We start from the raw sequence: 20,247 nt of genomic DNA on the forward strand, positions 1-20,247 counted from the left end.
GTATCACTGGTCAGGCTCTGGCATGGCTGACCTCTTTCCTTTCCGGTCGACCCTCCCAGGTCCAAATGGGCTCCTTCCTCTCTGACATCTTTTTCTCCACCTGTGGTGTCCCCCAGGGATCCAACCTCTCTCCCTGGCTTTTCAACCAGTATCTGGCACTCCTTGCCCACCGCATCGCCGCTCTCTGCCCCTACTTCCAGTGCTATGCGGACGATACCCAGCTCATTTTCAGGCTACCCTCGGCCTCCTCCTCTCCTTCCCTCATCTCCGACTGTCTGTCTGCTATCCAGGAATGGTGTGCCGCCAATGACCTCTGCCTTAACGCCAGTAAGACTGAGATTCTACTCATCGGCACACCCACTCCCTCCTTCCCTGCAGCTCTCTGGCCGGCCTCCCTTGGCCCCCTTCCTGCCCCTACCTGCAAGGCTAAAAACCTTGGGGTCATCTTCGACTCCACACTCTCCTTCTCTCCTCATATATCTGACGTCTCTAAGAAGTCACACTACCAGCTGCACCTCCTCAGAGGTATTCTTCCCTTCCTCTCCTTCCCCCAGAAGCTCACTGTCTCCCGAGCCCTGGTTCTCTCAAGGCTGGACTACTGTAACAGCCTCTATCTTAATCTGCCTGCCTCCACTCTCCGCCCTCTGCAACTTATCCAGAACAGAACTGCGAGACTTGTCCTTGGCCTCAAGCCCAGGGACCGTATCTCTCCAGGACTGAAATCTCTTCACTGGCTCCCAGTGGCTGCGAGGATTAAGTTCAAAACCCTCTGCATTGTCCACAAGGCCTTCTGGGGCCTGGGGCCTAAATACCTTCAACTCTCTCTTCCTAAATATCTTCCTTCACGAGCCCTTCGCTCATCCTTCTCCAACTCCCTCATGGTCAGCCGCTTCTCGAAGCAACGAGCTGGGGGTAGATCTCTCTCCGCAGCAGGGGCCTCCCTCTGGAACAGCCTTCCTGCCTCCCTGAAACTTGAGGAGAACCATCTCCGGTTCCGGAAGCACCTCAAAACCTTCCTCTTCGCTTCTGCCTTCTCTCTCCCTCTCCCCTGCTAAACCTGCTTAACTCCCCACTGAATTCTGCACTAAACCTGCATCTGAGCCACTCTCAGCGACCTCGGTCCAGGTCCCAGCCACTCTCCACTTGCACTGCCTCCCTGGCTCCCCCTGCACTGTGGGACTGTCACTGCATCCCTACAGCCCCCTTCCCAGCACTTGCTCTGCACTTACCTCGCACTTGCCACCAGCTGGCCCTTTTATTTATTACTTATTATTTATTTATTTTTTACGCTACTTACCTTGTACCGCACTTCCCCCCCACCTCCTCCCCCTGCACTTTCTCCTTTTCCCCTTACCTCTGCACTTGCGCGATCTGAATGACACCTGGCCTAGTAGGATCGTTTGTCTGTCTTCCCCTTGTTTCCCTCCCTCCCTGCCTCGTCGCGCCTTGAAACACTTGTGTATAGGCGCGTTACAAATATCATATCATATCATATCATATCATAAACATAGGTATGACATTAGCTAGCTCCAGCAGCAAAGCACTGTCGCTCCCATCTTCCCATTCAGAACTTGTGGGTCCAGCTCTTACCGCCATCACAGATTCACATGGGTATGCCAACAATCTATGCCCTACATACTCAAATACCCTTTTAGAAGCATCCACCTATACTTTTGATGAGGCCTAGTCTATTTGGGGATAGTCTGCCTAGACAAGTCCAAAAAAACAGAACTGAATGCCAAGCACCAATTTTTGCAAAATGCATCACTACTCAACAAAAATCTTTTAAAATCAACCTCATGTGCTTGACGACCACTTGCAACTCTGCAGTAAGACTATTAAAAAAAAAAAGTGCTATTCAAGTTTTATTTAACAAACTATTAAGGTTTATATTTTAACAACGTTTTGATGCAACATGTACAAAAAGACACCAACAGTGATTTGGCCTGAAGCGTGTTTTATCCTATACCCCATAAAAGTTACATATATATATATATTTTTATTTTCTTTTTTAAACATCAGGTATTGACGGGACTGAAAATCTGCTATGTAAAATATACATAGAACCAAATCACCCACAGTTTCACTCAAATTTACCGGGGGTGGACTAGAGCTAGCCAGTGTATAACGTTCAGTAGTCATCATTGTCACTATCGACATTAGCAGTGGAATCGGCTCCCACTTCTTCATAATCCTTCTCAAGGGCGGCCATATCCTCACGTGCTTCCGAAAACTCCCCCTCCTCCATTCCCTCACCAACATACCAGTGTACAAAAGCCCTTTTGGCAAACATCAAGTCAAACTTGTGGTCAAGCCGGGCCCAAGCTTCAGCGATCGCTGTGGTGTTACTCAACATACAGACAGCACGGTAAACTTTAGCAAGGTCTCCCCCGGGAACTACTGTGGGGGGCTGGTAATTAATCCCCACCTTGAATCCAGTGGGGCACCAATCTACAAACTGGATTGATCTTCTGGTCTTAATTGAAGCTATGGATGCATTGACGTCTTTGGACACCACATCCCCACGGTACAGCAAGCAACAGGCCATGTACTTGCCACGCCGAGGGTCACATTTCACCATTTGGTTTGAACATTCAAAGCAAGAGTTGGTGATTTCTGGTACCGAAAGCTGCTCATGGTAAGCCCTTTCTGAAGATATAATGGGTGCGTAGGTGACCAGAGGGAAGTGGATTCTAGGGTATGGCACCAAGTTTGTTTGGAACTCAACAAGGTCAACATTCAATACGCCATCAAACCGCAGTGACGCCGTAATGGACGACACTACCTGCCCGATCAGCCGGTTGAGGTTGCAGTAGGAGGGATGTTCGACATTTAAGCTGTTCTTACATATTTCAAAGATGGCTTCATTGTCCATCATGAAGGAGCAGTTGGAGTGTTCCAGTGTTGTGTGGGTGGTAAGGATAGAGTTGTAGGGTTCCACCACTGCAGTGGATACCCGTGGTGATGGGTAGATGGAAAATTCCAAGACTGCCTTCTTGCTGTAGTCCACCGAAAGCCGTTCCATCAGCAGGGAAGTGAATCCAGAACCTGTTCCACCTCCAAAGCTGTGGAAGACCAAGAACCCCAGGAGGCCACCACACTGGTCCGCCTGTAGAAGACACAAAACACTGCATGAAAATCTCAAAGAGCCTGCCATTGAAACTGCATGTCAGGTATGGTCAAATCACGATGGCTTCTCCATACATTGTACAAAAAGAAAAAAGTGCCCAGCTGAGTTTAATCCAGTACATGGCATCCAATTCAACAAGTATTTACCAGGTTACTCACCGTAGTGACCACCTTACTCCTAGTCCATAGTCCCCTTTCCTCCATACTTGTGGGACATCTCTCCGTCCTGTGCGACGGGACCGGAGCACTTTGTAAAAAGCATCCACATTTTTTTCAAAAATGTGTCCTCCCGCTCTTTCCTATGCGGGGCCCGGCACAAAGACCCATTTGCAATAACAGAGGAACCTTATTAGAGGGGACGGCGGGCAGGCGTATGGAGGAAAGGGGACTAGGAGTAAAGTGGTCACTACGGTGACTAACCTTGTAATACTCCTACGTCCCGTCCCCTTTCCTCCATACTTGTGGGAGATTCCCAAGCACTCCTTACAGGAACTACCGGTGGATGGAAATACCCTTTACTGAACCAGGTTCTTCAGCACAGCCCGACCAACTGAGCGTCAGCTCTAGAGCTCATGTCGAGACAGTAATGTTTACAGAAAGCAGATGGGGAGGCCCAAGTAGCTGCCCTAGCGATGGACTCCCAGGGAACATATTTCTGAAAAGCAACTGCGGCTGCCTTGCCCCGTACCAGGTCTGCATGGATACCTTTAGGAGGTTTCAGCCCTTGGATGGTGAAAGACTGATGCAGGCGGCAATCCACCTGGAAATAGCTGCGTTAGACGCCGGCTTGCCCCGAGGGTTACCGAAGGTCACAAAAAGTTAAGAACTAAGCTCGGAAGTCCTGTCCAGGTAGAATTTAAGAGCTCTTCAGACATCAAGACAGTGTAGGACTCTTTCAGCCTCTGAGGCCAGGTTCGGAAAAAGAACCGGAAGGGAGATCGACTGATTCAGATGGAATTCAGTCACTACCTTTGGTAGGAAAGCCGGGTTTGTCCGAAGGACTACCTTGTCCTTGTGGAAGACCAAGAAAAGACTCCCAGCGACAATGCCTGGAGCTCACTCACTCTCCTTGCTGACGTAGCGGCAACCATAAAGGACACTTTCCAAGACAAGTACTTGACGTCTACCGTAGCCATTGGTTCAAAGGGTTTATGGCACAGCGCCGTCAGGACTACATTTAGGTCCCATGGCGGGTGCGGATTACCAACCGGAGGGTAGAGGTGTGTCAAGCCAGCAAAATGCCACTTCACCACTGGGTTAGAGAATAAGAACAAAGGTCTGTAGTCTGCTAGGGAGGACACGAAGGACAGCACCGTGTCAATCGTGGACACCTTTGGATCCAACAGAACCTGAGCCATTTACTCCTGTATTGAGATCGGTGGTCGGTCAAAATACCGAAAATAAAATCTCGAATTACAAAAAGCACGAACTAAAAATCTCGACAAAAAATATCGAATTTTTTATTTATTTATTTATTTATATATGTGTTTTTGGGATCCGGTAAGTAAAAAAAAAGGGGTAAAATAAAAAAAAAAAAAAATGAAAAAAGGGGGGTTGGGGGGGAACCCCCATTTTGAAAAAAACGCATTGAAAAAAAAAAATTCGATATTTTTTTTCCCGAGATTTTACTTGGAGATTTTGACTATAAACCATTGAGATCTGGTCGAGGGTTTCCTGGCTGCCTGGATAATACGCATGTTATCCGCAGATAAACTCAGATGCTCTAAAGACGAACTCCGGCACCATGCCGCCAAGCTGAGCGATTGTGGGGAGGGGTGCCACATCTGTTCCCCCTGGTGAAGAAGATCGGGAGTTACTGGTAACCTGATCGGCGGAGACACCGACAGGTGTTGAAGTTCTGAGAACCAAAACCTGGCCGGCCACCACGGGGCTATCAGTAGAAGGGAACAGTTCCCAGAGTTCTTCAACTTCCAAATTGCACGGTGAACTAGAGGCAGAGGCGGGAAGGCGTAAGCTCTCATGTTGTGCCATGGAATCTCGAGAGCATCCCCCAGAGAGGAGGCTCCCAGCCCCCCTCTGGAGGCATACTGAGGAAGTTTCTTGTTCACCGCCGTTGCGAAGAGATCCACCTCTGGTGTGCCCTAATGCGAGAAAATCCATGATAGGACCTCCGCCTTCAACTCCCACTCGTAGCTGACCACTGTCCGCCGGCTGAGGGCATCCGCTGTGACATTCAGCTGGCCCGGGATGTGCACTGTAAGCAGCCAGACACCATGAAGCACGGCCCACTCCCAAATCTGGATGGACAGGTCCACAAGGGGGGGGGGGGCTTTGTTCCCCCTTGCTGGTTTATGTAATACATTGATACCACATTGTCCGTTCTTATGCGGACCACCTTGTTGACAATGAGCGGTCTGAACGCCCCGAGCGCTAGGAAGATCGCCAGAAGCTCCAAATGATTTATGTGCAGGAGCTTGTCCTGAGGCGACCAGAGGTCCGAGACCTGAAGAAGATCTAACGTCACACCCCACCCGAGGAGGGAAGAGTCAGTCGTGATAGTCACCGTGGGGATCGGGTCCTGAAACCCCATGCCTCCAGACAGATTGCTGAGAGATGACCACCAATCCAGGTCCACTCTCATGGAATCCGGAATCATTATCCGGATCCACTGCCTGACGCCATGAATTTCGAAGAGCCATCTGGGTCCGTCTCATTTTGAGACGAGCAAAAGGAAGAGCCAGTACACACGAGGCCATGAGGCCCAGAAGCCTATGGAACCACCAGGCCGACATGCTCTCCGACTGCACAAACATCTGACACGTGGCCAACAGATCCGCCATGCTGTCCCCGGTCAGATACACTCTGCAGTCGATTGTGTTCCAACGAAAAACCAGGAAGATCAGGTCATGTGAGACCATCATGGAGGATTTCCACCAGTTCACCGACAGCCCAAGATGGAACAGGAGCTGAAGGAGAGACTGGAGGTTGCCCGCTGCTGCCAACGGACAAGGGCTGCGTAAGAGCCAGTCGTCCAAATAAGGATACACATGGATACCCTGGAGACGAAGATGGGCCACAATCACCGACATCTTCGTGGAGACACGCGGAGCCGAGCCGAGGCCAAAAGGAAGCACTCGAAACTGGAAGTGCTCCTCTCCCAAAGAGAAGCGGAGGCATCTCCTGTGTGGATTCCAAATCAGGATATGCATGTACACATCCTGAAGATCCACCACGCTGAGCCAATCGCCCATCTGCAAAGAGGAGCAAATCTGGCCGAGCGTGATCATCTTGAATTTCTCTTGGTCTTGAATTTCTCTTGGGGTAGGGAAAGATTGAACTGGGAAAGGTCTAGGATGGTGCGTAGGCCAGCCTGGTTGGGTTTGGGCACCGTAAACATCCGTGAGTAGAAGCCCTCCCCTCGCTCCCCAAGGGGAACGGGTTCACAGCTCTGAGGTCCAGAAGTTTCTGAACCTCGGCCTTGAGGGAGGGTAAGCCCGACAGCTGAAAAGGAGGGTTGAGGGGGCGAGGTAGGGGGTAAAAGTAAGCGGAAGCCCGCTCGAGCGACTGGAAAGACCCATCTGTCTTCTGTGATGGTCTGCCACGCCTCCCAATGAGACACAATGCGTCCTCACACCGGGGTCTCGTGCGAGCGCGGAAAACCCTCATTTGGCAGGCTTATCGGTGGCGGTGCCACCTGAACCTGATGAGGAGGCTGAGGAGCGGTTGTCTACGGCGGTTATTCCCCGCAGGAGTATCCACTCTGCGAGATTTGCGGTCGAGGAAGCCCCTAAAACCAGAGGAAGGTCGACTTTGCGACAACGGTCTCTGGGATTTGAAAGGAGCTTTAACCAGAACAGACAATGATTTAGCCGTCTGAGTGCTATCCTTGGTTTTGGTGAGCTCTACAGCAGTAGAAGACTGAAAAAGCTCCTTACCATCGAATGGAAGGTCCAACACCTTGTCTTGCACTTCCTTAGAAAATTTAGTGGCATGCAGCCAAGCTTGCCGTGAGGCATCAACCCCAAGCATTAGGCCCCGAGCCAAGGTGTCTACGTGATGAGCCGCAGCGTCCAGGAGATCCTGGGCTAAGACCCTGGCATCGGAAAGGCCTCCTTTGAAATTTTCCAGCTTCTCGATCGGGATGTGCTCCTCAAACTCAGACAGACCTTTCCACATCCGCATGTTAGCTCCCACCAATATCAATTTGGCGTTGGCCTGCCTGAGCTGCAAGGCCGAGCTGGCGAAGATTTTCCTCTTGAGGGAGTCGAGGAGCTTGTCCTCCTTTCCCAGAACCTGAGTAGCCGTCGTGGAAGAGGTTGCTGCAGGCCTGGACTGCAAAGTGGCCGCAGCCACCACTGTGGAGGAGGGAGGCGGACAAGACAACAGGGCCACCTCTTCCGAAGAATGCAGCCTGTAGCTCGCGTCAATCTTTTTATTGACAAAAAGTCCCGAGTGGCTTTTCCCAGACTCTTCGGACCTCGGCCACAACGTCCTTCTGCAGGAACAGGCCGGTACGCTCCAAAGGAGACAGGGTGAATGCCCCAGAAAGCACGCCCTCCTGCGGAGCAGGTGCCCCGGGCACCGGAACATCTAAGAAACTCATGTCCAGTACCCGGTCATGAAAGGCTCTGAGAGCGGGGAAGGTCCTTGTTGTCCTGATCGTCCTTGAGGGTCATCTGAATTGTCAGGATCCTGCTGAGCCGTGTCAGGCACTGCCTTGTCCACTGGGGACAATGGCGGCAAAGGCGGGAGAGCAGGGGGGGGAGAGCAGGGGGGGGGGCGACACCACTGGCAAGGGAGGCACCGGCGGAACCACCGGAGGAACAGGTGGACCCGGAGGTGCCGGTGGACACATCTCTTTGAAAAGCCCTTTGAAAAATTCCCTCATGGGGTCGGTGCGCATAAGCGCTTGAAATTTACCGAAAAAGGCATCCTTATTGTTTCAGGACCTGAGGAGGCCTCTCCTGAGGTGGACAAATCCAGGGACGTAACGGGGAAGGGTCCCACACCGGCCCCTCCACCGACGTATCCACATAAATCAAAGTAGTCGCCCCCGCGGGCAACGAAACATTGTGCGGAAGAGGCATCCGGGCGTTCCAATCAAAAACCAGCCAGTAAGGATGCGCACAAGGGACCTTAGGTTCACTCAAGAGACCGAGCCCTACACCAGAAGCCGATGGCGTAGTTGTAGGGGTAGCGCCTAAAATGGCTGCCGTGGTCATGGCGGGAACGGGCGCCATTTTGTCCTAATCGGAGGGGAACTGCGGCACGTGAGAAAGTGAGGCAGAGGTCCCAGTTGATGGAACAGGGGTCTTAATCTTGGCCTTAACATAAGGAACCTCGGCCGAGCCGGTACTATGAGGCCTGGAATGTTTTTGTGACATACCAACCACCAACTGAGCCTTCGAAGTAAGGACCTCGGCACTGCCGGTAAAAGAAGAACTTTGCTTCTTTGCCCCCTCAACAGATCTGGTGTCACCACAAGAGCGGGAACGGTGCGCTTTCACCGACAAAGCCTTGACCAGCCTCTCAGAACTGTTGGTAGCTTTAGCCTTCAGGCCCGGTAAAAGCCTTTTCTGTGCGGGCCTCGAATATCCGTTCGGTAACTACAAGCCCAGCCAAGGCCTCGGGGCGCACCCCGGTTTTGTTTTTGAGGGAAGCCGACAGAGGAGTCAGAGTGAACTCCGGTGCCCCACGACTCAGTAGAACTGGGTCTACAAACAGCCCCCACAGGAGGGGCCTCGGAGCGTACTCCAGTGTTCACAGGCCCCTTACGGAGACCCTCGGAGAAAACTCCAGTAGAATTATTAGGCCCAATGGGCACCATAGGGCGAACCCCGGTAACAGAGCGATCAACGCCCCTCCCGGACCGAGAGGAACCCCAGGAAGGTATTCCCCCGGTCGGGATGCTCTGAAAAGTAAAGACCTTACCGGGCATTTTTTCTTCTCGTCGATGAACGCCTCAAAATGCAAAAGAGGAGTTTTTCGGAACACCTCCTCCCACCGCTCCAACCGACGTTCAAGTGCCTGGACCGAAAGGGAGTCACAGTAAAAACAGGAGTCCCAACGGTGTTCCGGACCCAAACACTCTAAACAAAGAGGATGGGGATCCGCCCTCGCGAAGCGACGGTGACACGATGAACAATCTGCAAAGTCTCATTTGAAAGACAGACTAGTAAACGAACGCTAGCGAGAGCCAGAAAGGAAAAAAGGGAAGAAAATCTTCCGAGGATGCAAGTGCATCCGGCCCCAATCGAGCGGAGAAAAGGACTGATGGGCGATGCGGAGCCAAAGTGGGTGGGGTTACGGCCGCATGCCGGGCCCCGCGCAGGAAAGAGCGGGACACATTTTTGAAAAATATGTGGATGCTTTTTACAAAGTGCTCCGGTCCCGTCCCACAGGATGGAGAGCTGTCCCACAAGTATGGAGGAAAGGGGAAGGGACGTAGGAGTATAACTCATACCAGGTGCGTTAACCGCCCCCTGCCCCCATCTGTAAAAGTGCCAGGTCCCTCCTACTGCCTTAGCTGGCCCGCCGGCAACATGTACTGTCCAGCTTGTGAGAGGTTAAGAAGATTTTGTTTGGTTTGTGATAGTGACTTCACAAAATGTTCGACATTCACAGTGTATAGATATTAGAGTGTGGAAGTGGTGCATTAGAATAGATTTGACCTATGGAGTTGAACAAAACTGAATTCAAAGCACTAGAGACAATTCAGTGCCAGATTCTTACTGGGGAAAACAGTGGCTCCAAGTAAGGCTTACAACAATTACTAAATCAGATGAAACTTTCTTTTGAAGAAAATAATGTACCATTTAAACTTCTTTTGTTAGATCTCAACTTCAAAAGACTTTCAATGCATTATTTTAGTGGCTACACTAATTGTCAATTCATTACATGTTTTCGCTGACAAACACTTATCAGATGTCCAGAATAGGAAGCAAATAATGTGTACTAATAACAATGTGTGCAATACTAGCCCAATCTACTAAAATAGCCCATTACATGCGGGTTTAACTCTTAACAGAATTCCTTCAAACTGCTGGCGAACATTGCGGTCACAGCGCTGCCCACATATGGCTGTAAAAGTAGGTAAAGCAAGCAAGTATTCTACACATTGATAGTAAACTAATGGTTTTGTTAATATTCCAGAAATCTTATGTTATTTCACTTAATCAAGTGTCACACATGCTACACATACAAAAAATATCTTTGCAATTGAGAGCCACCTAAAGCAGTTTAAGCCATTCCATTGAAATCTAGCAAATCATTGGCCTTGTGCCATTTTGCAGAGGCAAGGAGCAATACCGATTACCTTTGGCAGACTTCATGACCATTATTTTTGCAAGGAAGGGTAGCAGAGCAGACAATGTAAAATTCACCATGAGCACACGAAGAAAAAAAAAATAATAATAATTTAAAAAAATGACAGGACCCGATTGATAAAAGGCTGGCAGCTTTCTCGACCCCAAACTCCCAATTAAAGATAAAAAAAACAAACCTATGTAGAAAACATGTAGAAATCTGGATTAATGTCAGGACAAGTCACAGAACGTGCCATACTACACATATGGGAGGACTCAAGGTTTAGGAACAGTAGGCTATGCTACGAACATCGTTCTAGAACTCTTATGGAGATCTTCTAAACTGGGGGAAAGCGGGTGGGGGGTGTCTGCAACCTTCGGATCCCCAGATCCTTTGGACTACAACTCCCAGCAAGGTAGAGGGTTGAGGGATCATGGAAGTGGTGTCCAAGCCATCGGGAGAGCTGCAAGTGGCAGACCCCGGTTCTATACCAGTTTGGCCCCAATAGCCTCTGCCCAAACTAGTGAAATACTAATTAATTTGGTTTAAGAGCCGTCACTAATCAACAGGCCTGATCAATTTCTGCGTCCAATCTCTTTCAAGATGAGCTTTACAATGACCAGAAGACATTTAAAAACGGAGCATTAAGTCAGGCACAGATAATTCACAAATGTACACAATTAAATCAGCAGGCCTTTTACCCGATCATAGAATACCTACAAAGTATTGACATTTACCTTACTAAATAGTAAGTTGGAGTGCCAGTCCAAACCATTTCACTGAAAAAACCTTGATGAAGAAAACATCTGTCTCTCCGGACAGAATCTCAACCCATGTATGACCAGGTTTCGTTTCACCCATACGTTCTTCCAGTCCTTATAGGAAACTAACCCTGCCCTCCCCACTTCCCACTTCCCACCCCCCACCCAATGGTAGGGTGATCAGGCATCCTAGGTTTTGCCAGGACAGTTCAGGAAGGGGAATGTCTGCCCGGAGAGTTAAAAAAAAAAAATGTAATTGGTCTAATCAATCAGAGGAAAGGTTCTTTGATTTTGAACATCATCACAGCCACATCTGTACAGTTTATATCTAGGGGAATAACGGACTCCCCACGGCCTTCACACCCCTTTTCCCCACTAAGGAGCAGTCATAGTATCCACTTAAGTTGGTGGCCTGTCAGATTTTCTATTAAAAACATGGTCACCCTAGCCGATGGTGGTTACATACGTATGCAGCAGAAATAGGACACTTGATGAAGATCAGAATGAAAACGTGGATGCCGCAACCAAGCCCATGAAGCCAAGCCATGAAGTCTGTCATACTTTGGCTTTAGTAAGCATTTCACATGCCAGTGAGTGTACAAATCTTGTATAGGGATTCCAGTCTACAGGGCTTATTTTGGTGCCGACTTACGGGGTGGGCAGTATCGCTGGTAACAGTAGGAAAACGAAGGGTCATTAGCAACAACGAACACCATTACTAGCTGCTACTGGCAACAGTTTCACCATTTGCACCCTACAAGACCATCAGATGTGTGGAGAGGGTTTTCTTAGGTGGAAGAATGCTTGTGGATAAGCATTTTTTATTGAACAAATGTAACTTTGCACAAGAAATGTCCTTTCACGGATCCGGACTGTTAACTCGGTAGAGGATCCAAGGAGAGAAGCAATACAGGTGTGCCCATGCAAGGTTTTATGGAGGACGTCAAGGATGGACGTCCCTTGATGAATGGGAGAAAAACAAAGGAAAGCTGATTGATGGAGAGAATGGAACCAGAGTAACTGAACCACTGCAGCAGAAAAAAATTCCAGGGAGGAACGCCCTAGGAACATGCACAGAACAAGAAAGAAAAAACATCGATCTTCAGAACAGGGCCAAGAGGGAACGCCTGCAGAGGAGCACCAGATTCCAGAGAGAAGGGATCTGGAAGGAGCAAGCAGATTCCAAGAAATCAAGCTGGGAACTGAGATTTGGAATAGAAGGCCCAAAGCATCTGTACTAAGAAATATTTTGGGTAACCAAGCCCAAACACGCACCGCAAACCTGACAATATGGAGTAAGAGTCCAGTTACTCCTCAAACTTCTAATAACAGAGATACATAAACATATTGCCTGCAGGATACAGGGCGAAGACCGAACAGTGAAAACCCGATGCACCAGATGTGAACCAAAGCAGACCACCCAAAAACGAGACGAAAAAGATTGGTTTATCTTTTCTGTCAGACTTTTTGTGGAGTTGGTTGCAACTTAAATTGTCAAACAGGGAGCACACTAGAGTTTCACGAATTTAGATTGCCATGCCATGGGGTTTCAAACCATTTATACAGGATTTCCTTCTAGGAGTACACAGATGGTCAAATGTACAATATACTCAATCGTCAAATGGATTTTGCAAACTTGGTATAGAGCAGGATTTTGCCGAGTATACAGAGTTTGCCAAAAAGGCTTGTCTAACTGCATGCAGTGATCATCAGTCTGCAAGTATAAATGGGCAAACTGAACAGTTTACCATTAAAGGATTCGGTTTGCCCGGTTTAAAGAAGAGTATATTGTAATTGTTCAATGTGAACTAGGAGTACACCAAGCAGTAAACTGGGCATATGCTGGAATTGTGCAAATTGGAATATACTGCTATTATATGCGCTAAGCTACTATGCAAAATCGCTGACTCATACTGGCAATATACAACGATTCTAAAAACATACAAAAGGTATTGAAACAAGGTCTATACTGGTGTAATGAAAACAGCATTCTGGGATCGTAAAACTGGGCCTAAACAAAGTTTGTAAAAGCTGGACTCGTATTGGGATTGGCACCCTTTGAGTACACCGGACTGCATGGAGTATACTGGTTTTTCAAAATTAATCTACCGAGGCGTCTAAACACTGCACAAACTAGGAAGGTACTGGCAGTAAAATGGCATTGTGCAAATTAATTCTGAAGGGTGTCCAACTGTAAATATATACCACCTGGGAAAACAGAACTATGTTGGAAGATGAACAGCAAGTATATCTGGAACGTGCAAACTTCAAATATAGTTGTGGCATTGAAACTGCACAGAATTGTCCAAACCAGGAGTTTACAAGAATCGCTAAATAGTAAACTGGGAGTATAATGAATTGTGCAATAGCACAGCATAATAAAGAATTGTACAGCGGGAAATTGGAAATATGCTGACATTTTGCAAACTGGTACTGTGCACCAGTCGCACACAAACTGTGGCTCAACTGGTAAATAGAGGGGATAGTAAACTGGTGAGATATTGCGATTCAGTAAAATAGAATACTGGACTGTAAAGTAGGATTGGAGTGCACAGTGCACACTGGGAGTGAGTTGTGCCACTAGGAGTGTTATATGGTGCTCCACAAACTGGGACGGTCCACTGTCTGGAATATACTGGTATTGCCAAACAGGAAGGTCTTGCGATTGCGTAACCTGTGGCAAACTAGGAGCCTACCCATTTCCAAACTAGGAATATAATGGGAATATACTCAGGAAGTCAAAAGTGAAGTGAGTTAAAATGGAATCATACGAGGTGTCAAATTTGGATATACTGGGACTATACCAACTGGGAAGGGAATGGAGTCATCAAAGTGTGCACCTGGGACTAGCTCGATGGCATGCATATATCGCGGATGGTCTTCATGCTGTTAGCATGTCATATTTTACCAAGTGCCAGGGCTGAATAAGACTGAATTACAGGTAAGGGAACTGAAATGATGCGACTCTTAGATAGCTTGTGCTTGCTTCTTAGGTTTAATACCAGTTCTTAAGTTACATCAATACAAGTAAGTTACATAGGACAAGAACACTGGCCCACCCATCGACTAGGCAGGGGCTTCCCAACTGCCTGGGCTAGGAACCTTCACCAAGCATTATCATTCACAACCAAACACTCCAGATGACATCAAAACATTCCCCCATGCAAACCAAGCACTACACAACACATCTCCTTCCCTTACAACACCACACACGTGTCCCTGAACAGTCACTCTTCCATCATCCGGTAGCGGGCACTACACAACACATCTACTTCCCCTTCATAGTACACACACAAAGCAGATGGGCCATTTAGCATCCCATCACTCAGCATACACAAACGCACCCTTTTTAAAGAGTGGGCATATCGGAAAATATGGAGAGGCGTCCTTTCTCCCTTTTAGACAGGTTCCTCAACCCGGAAAGCGTCCTTCCCTCTCTAACCATTTGCTGTCATGCCGCTCCTCATGAGCCATCTAGACTACCATACTTTAAACCAGGCATGAGACACACCCACCCATACCGACCACATTATTAACCTGGCGTGAACATCTAGACACCATCCAAACCAACCTAGCATGTCTCACATACCATTCATTTAATGGGCGCGGCCCGCACACCGCAGCACTGACTAGGTATCCCTCACACATGCCATTTAGATTAACCACATCTATTGACCAAGCGTGACTCACTATTCGTACGACCATGGAACCACACATGCCATTCAGACCTACCAAACTGTCATACTGGTGTTCCTCACACACACCATTCATGCAGACCATGGCACCATCACATGCCATTCATTTATGCCAAACTTATGATGGCGTGACACACACTACCCATGCCGACCATGACATCACACGCATGCCATTCAAGCTGATCATACTGTAAAACGTGTGATCACCATACTACCCATTGCCCAACATACCTTTAAAATATGCATAGACATTTGACAATATTGAATTCTAACACGGAATTCTATGTCATATAAACCAAACGAAATTCTTGAAACATAGGCCATACTAAACCTAAAAGTCCATAACCTGTTAAGGTTCTACCTGTACCAATAATAACCTAAAAGTCAATGTCGCACTTATTGCAACCTGAATGTTTCATTAACCTGTCCCGGGAGGATAGCTCAGTGGCAACGTGTTCGCCTTGGAAGCAAGACGACATGAAGCAACAAAGATTCGATCTCCGGGTCTGCGCTTAGAAACCTCTGGGTATTGAAGCGCATTATAAATATGCAACTAAGACGCACAAAAAAAAACAATCACGCAACTAAAAAAAACAAACAATTCATGTAACAGCGCCTCAATGGCCGCGGGCTGTGTGAGCGCTTTAAAAATGCAAATAAAAAACCCTAAAAGTTTGTTGCGTTGAGAAACCTACCAGCTGCAATTACTCAAAAGGGTTATATCTAGTTAAGCAACATGAAAACCACATCTATATTATACTCCATATGCACTCATTATTGCGGCTCAACCATAACCGAATGGCATTTTGCCCACCTTTATATAAATTACCATATTTACTTAAACGTCCATACTTCAATCCTGCAGTTTCTCAAAAATGTGTAAACACCTACAAATACTTCACATGCCATACTTAATTAACCATACCCGTACCCAGTATAAAAAAGGATACAAATTCCATGCTTCATATTTCACCAACTGCTTTTATAACACCGCACTATGTAGAAGTCATTGCCTTGCCTGCTTATTAACTTCTCAGGCCACCTCATAAGGCACACTGATCTGTCTCACAATGGACTCTGGACGGAATCTCCATATCCACGGTACACTACGATGCACCGACCGATGCCTTCACCGTGCCATTCAAAATATCACACCAACCAGGCCTCTCCTGACGACTACAGAGGTACCCGCAATGGGGTATGAATAATTGTCACCTCATTGGTAAACCGCTTGCCAACTGTTTCCGATTAATATGTTGCGCATTCTCCCATTGGTACCCTTCCGTAACAAAGATTTTGCTGCTTCCTGATGACGCATTATCACGTTTTTGGGTCCCTTACTCGAAAGTCCCCCCATTCCTCACTCATATTACGCAGCGCTTACAATGTTCAGATCTTCCGAGCAACGGCTCCTGGAATTCCTGGGCGGAACGCCCATTCACAAACTCCTTCCACAGCTCCAACTACGTCACTAGTAGTATACCGACAACTTGCAGTAAGGAGCTCTCCACGCCCAACCGTCAACCTCTGGTAGTAAGCAATAACCAGTTAAAGTGGTTTGAGAGTTTAGGACTGTGGGTCTTGCGCTAGTGTGCGCGTTGCCATCTTCTTTACGTTGCCTGCCGCCTGTCAGGTGGATCTCAGAGGGACCAAGCTCCTAAGGTCCCTTTGTTTGCAAGGGTTGTTCTGGGTTACTGAGCTCCAAAAACTTGAATTTAGGCGCTGGACAGCAGTTCCTTAGTATCCAAGGAGTATCAATTTCCACACACGTTAGGTGTTTGCAACATTTGTTGATTTATTTTTCCTTCAGTAATTCACACATTGGTTGTCACTCATTCTTTGCTAAAACTTCATATGTGGTACAGATGTGATATACTTTTATTCCATTAGTGGCGACATGTGTTTCAACCTTTCAGGTGTTTCTCAATGCTGCATATTAGTGACATGGTGCACGGTGAGTGGTGACAGAGGAACATTCATAATTATTAAATTAAAGCCCATAATTGGTTGTCAGTATGTGACGGCGAGACCATAGTTAACAAGTTCATAAACAATGTTAGTCCCTTGACATTTGTCCGGTGTGACATTCACAGATTAGCAATGCATTTGTGTGTATGTTAATTGGTCATATGGGTTAAATTACCATTGTATTTTACAATTGTCAGTCAATTATAGTCATTCTGCAATTGTTATTGTTTCATGGCATTATTAGCAAAATACAACAGGGGAATAAAATTGTTAATTAGTTTGGGGAGGTAAAAAAGGAGAGAGAAAGATAAATTGCGCTTTAGTTGCCTTTTTTGTTGGTCTAATTAAGATTTGCGTAAGCTAATGAGGTTGGTTAAGTAAAATGTACCAAATGTAGGGTTACCGTGTTCCCGGAAGGTTGGAATTGAAATTCTTATGTTCAGCAATGGTAGAGGGTGAGACCTATGTGGAAAGAGATTGAGGTTTTAATGAATTCTCGTGTGTTGGTCCTAATGCTAATAGTTCTTTGGTTAGTTTGGGTTTCTTAGTGCCTCCATTAGGTGCAATTAATCAGCTTTAAGAGAAATGGGGCACACGGCTCGGTCATGCCACCGATCCGTGTTGGCTGTGCTCGTGGGTTAGTAGGCTAGAGAAGTAGCGTGCCAAAATAATACAGTGAAAACTACATCCAGTGCTCAGTACATACAGAATGAGGAAAGTCCTCCATAGCGTTAATGGGGTTCCATGGTGCGTTAACCTATTGCTTCTGTGCAGAGGATCTTGCGTGCCCGACCGATGCAGTGATAAAAAAGCAATCAATATTTACAATGTGTGGAAGTTCCTTCATGGCGTTTGTAGGGGGCGGGGGGTCCCCGAGCGTGTTAAATTAAATGGTCCTGTGCTGAGGCAAGTGTGTTGCCCACTCCCGTTGGTACGTGTCAGTTGCAGTAAATAGTTAAGTTGTTGTGGGTGCCTCTATACTGTAGAAGTAGGCCCATTATCTTGCCCTAATAGTTGAATGTAGCCCCAGTGATTATGGCACAAGTGCCGTGTTGGTTCAGCTTCACGTAGGTTACAAAAAACACACGTGGTTTTAAATTTTCGCTCGTTCGCTGCGAGGCAGTCATCCAGTTTGTTAATATGTGAAGTTATAAAATGAAGTTACCCCTAGAAAAACATAACTAGGGTTGGGACTGGTTAGCGAGGTAAGCTATATACACATTCTACAAGGGGTTAGTTTGATAACTGGGTGAAGTACATCTGGTGGCTCCTCTTAACACCACCTCTAAACATTGCGAATACAAGTGTTAGAGGTTAGTGTGAGGTGATTGGGCAGTGCCACAAAGTGTGAGTAACATGAAAGATGAACGGGGACTGCCAAAAGGGTCTTCTCAGGCTTGGAGCTTTGGAAAGTCACCAAGCTAAATGCAGAACAGCCCCAAAGCTGTTGCATGTTCTCAACAAGTTACCCATCTCCTAGGCCTTGAGACATAACATTCAGCTTTGAACTTGTATTACTTTTATATCTGTTTGATGGGAACAGCCACCTCAGTCTGGCTTAAATAAACAGGCTCAGTCTTTCAGGTTCAGGTCATGTGTGTAGGGACCACAAAATGGATCTCTCCCACTTGCAATTATGAAGATTTTTAGCTTGTATTCTATGAAGGTGTCCTATATCTGTTAGCTTGAAGTTGGCAAGGCTGTGCATATTGCTACACTGGAAGCCTGGTCTGCAAGCTTCATCAGGTTCAGCCTCTCTGTACCTTCCAATCCTCGGCTTCCTCCATTCACTCCAATGTACTTGTGGCTTCCATCTTGATTTATATGGCCGTCCATGTTAGTTGCGCTCAAGCGTCAGCAAGCAGAGCATATGTATTCTTGTGCATCTTGCGGTTTTTGCGAAGGCATAGGTGCATCAGTCCTCTATGCGAGTCATAAGCCTGTTATTCGTGTCTGCCAGCAATAAATCTTAAGTGTCTGCATAACTTCATGCAGAAAGGCCTATGTACTTCATGTCTGTCATGGTGTCAGTTGTGACTTCAGCTGTCTTCAAAGTCATTGGCAGTCGACTTGTTCCATTGATTGCAGCTGTATCTTTTTGACACTCATCACGATAGGGTCTGAACGGTTGTCTGAGTGAACTTCTCACACCTGCAATACATCAATGATGGGGATGAAGGGACCAGGAATGATGTACAGCCATCGTTTCTTTGTTGCTGTGATGAGCAGGATGGGTGAGCAGGATGGGTGCAAATAGGGACACGTTTGGTCTCTTCAATCCCCACTCTGGTCAATGAATCAACCACACTTCCTTGGCAACCTGCTGTGTTCATGTGCAACCTTGGGATCCATACTTCGCCACTCCTCCCAGATGTCCGCGGTACCCTACCATGTATCGGCAGGGGGGTGGGGGTGGCTGGGATTGGGGGGGACATGAGAACCTTGTGCTGGCGGGAAGAGAGGACACTGCCTCAGGTGCGATTGCAATACGTCAAAAGTCTGTTTCTCAGTCTGTTTTTGTCTCTACGCCCAGTCATTTTCATCCCCATTGTCTTTACAGTAGTCTTCTTGCATTGTGCTATGGCTACTGCAATAACGCAGAAGGCAAATCATACTAGCACTAAGGCAGCTATTAGTACTGTCAGTCCGCTAGCCATCCATGAGGTTATCCAGGAAAAGATTTAGGTCAGCCAATCTTAATCTTCTATTATGCTGGTCACTGCCTCCCTTTTGGCGTGCAGGTCCGATAATTGTACGATTGCCTCTGTGAGGGTTCCATTCCCTCCATCCTGGGGGGCGGAGGGGTACATACATACGTGCAGCAAGAAAGCCTGATCTTGGTACACGATCCAGAACATGTCCGTTCTGTAGGGTCATCAGCCAGACAGCCCTCAACTCTGATAGCATTTAACCCTTTGATGGTAAAGTTTGTCTGCAACAGTTCACACCTGGTGATCTGGAGCCTCTTGGCGTTCATGTTGGCCTGAGTCCTGGGTTCACCGATGCAACCAATATTTCAGTTCTGCTGAACAGCCTCTGCTCTGGGGCCATCTCGTCCAATGAGTCTTCCATTCTTGTTGATACAGTTTCCACTCTCTTCCTCAGGTGTGTGTTCATTTTGGGAATCCCTTCTGCTTGTATGTCTTTTCGAAGAACCTTTAAAGCTGGTGTGTTCCGTTGCACTAGAGCAGATTCCTCCCCAATTTGGTGCTTGTTGCATGTATGCCTTGGACCCCGCAGGCCCAGTAGTGATCCATCAGCACTGTGGTTCTGACCTTCATGCCTGGTATCTTCCATAGTCATTTACACCCTTTGTTCTCTCTAACTTCACTTGACCGTTATTATGTAAGCACAAGGAAGCATTCTTGAGTGGTAGGATTTGCATAGGACCCGCTTCCTTCTCCACCCAAGTGAGCAGTTTTGCACTT

At 47.4% G+C, this 20,247-nt stretch overlaps 1 protein-coding gene across 1 annotated transcript in view; it reads right to left on the minus strand.

The window, feature by feature from the left end:
* Window positions 1–1,852: 1,852 nt before the first annotated feature.
* Window positions 1,853–20,247, minus strand: part of LOC138514262 (tubulin alpha-1C chain-like) — a 142,375-nt gene continuing 123,980 nt past the window's right edge. The window contains exon 4 of the mRNA XM_069629635.1: window positions 1,853–3,109. Coding sequence (XP_069485736.1) covers window positions 2,132–3,109 — 978 coding nt within the window. The 3' untranslated portion in view covers window positions 1,853–2,131. The remainder of the gene's footprint in view (window positions 3,110–20,247) is intronic.

Source organism: Ambystoma mexicanum, chromosome 12 (assembly GCF_040938575.1).
Source record: "Ambystoma mexicanum isolate Mex_15411 chromosome 12, UKY_AmexF1_1, whole genome shotgun sequence".
Lineage (NCBI taxonomy): Eukaryota > Metazoa > Chordata > Amphibia > Caudata > Ambystomatidae > Ambystoma > Ambystoma mexicanum.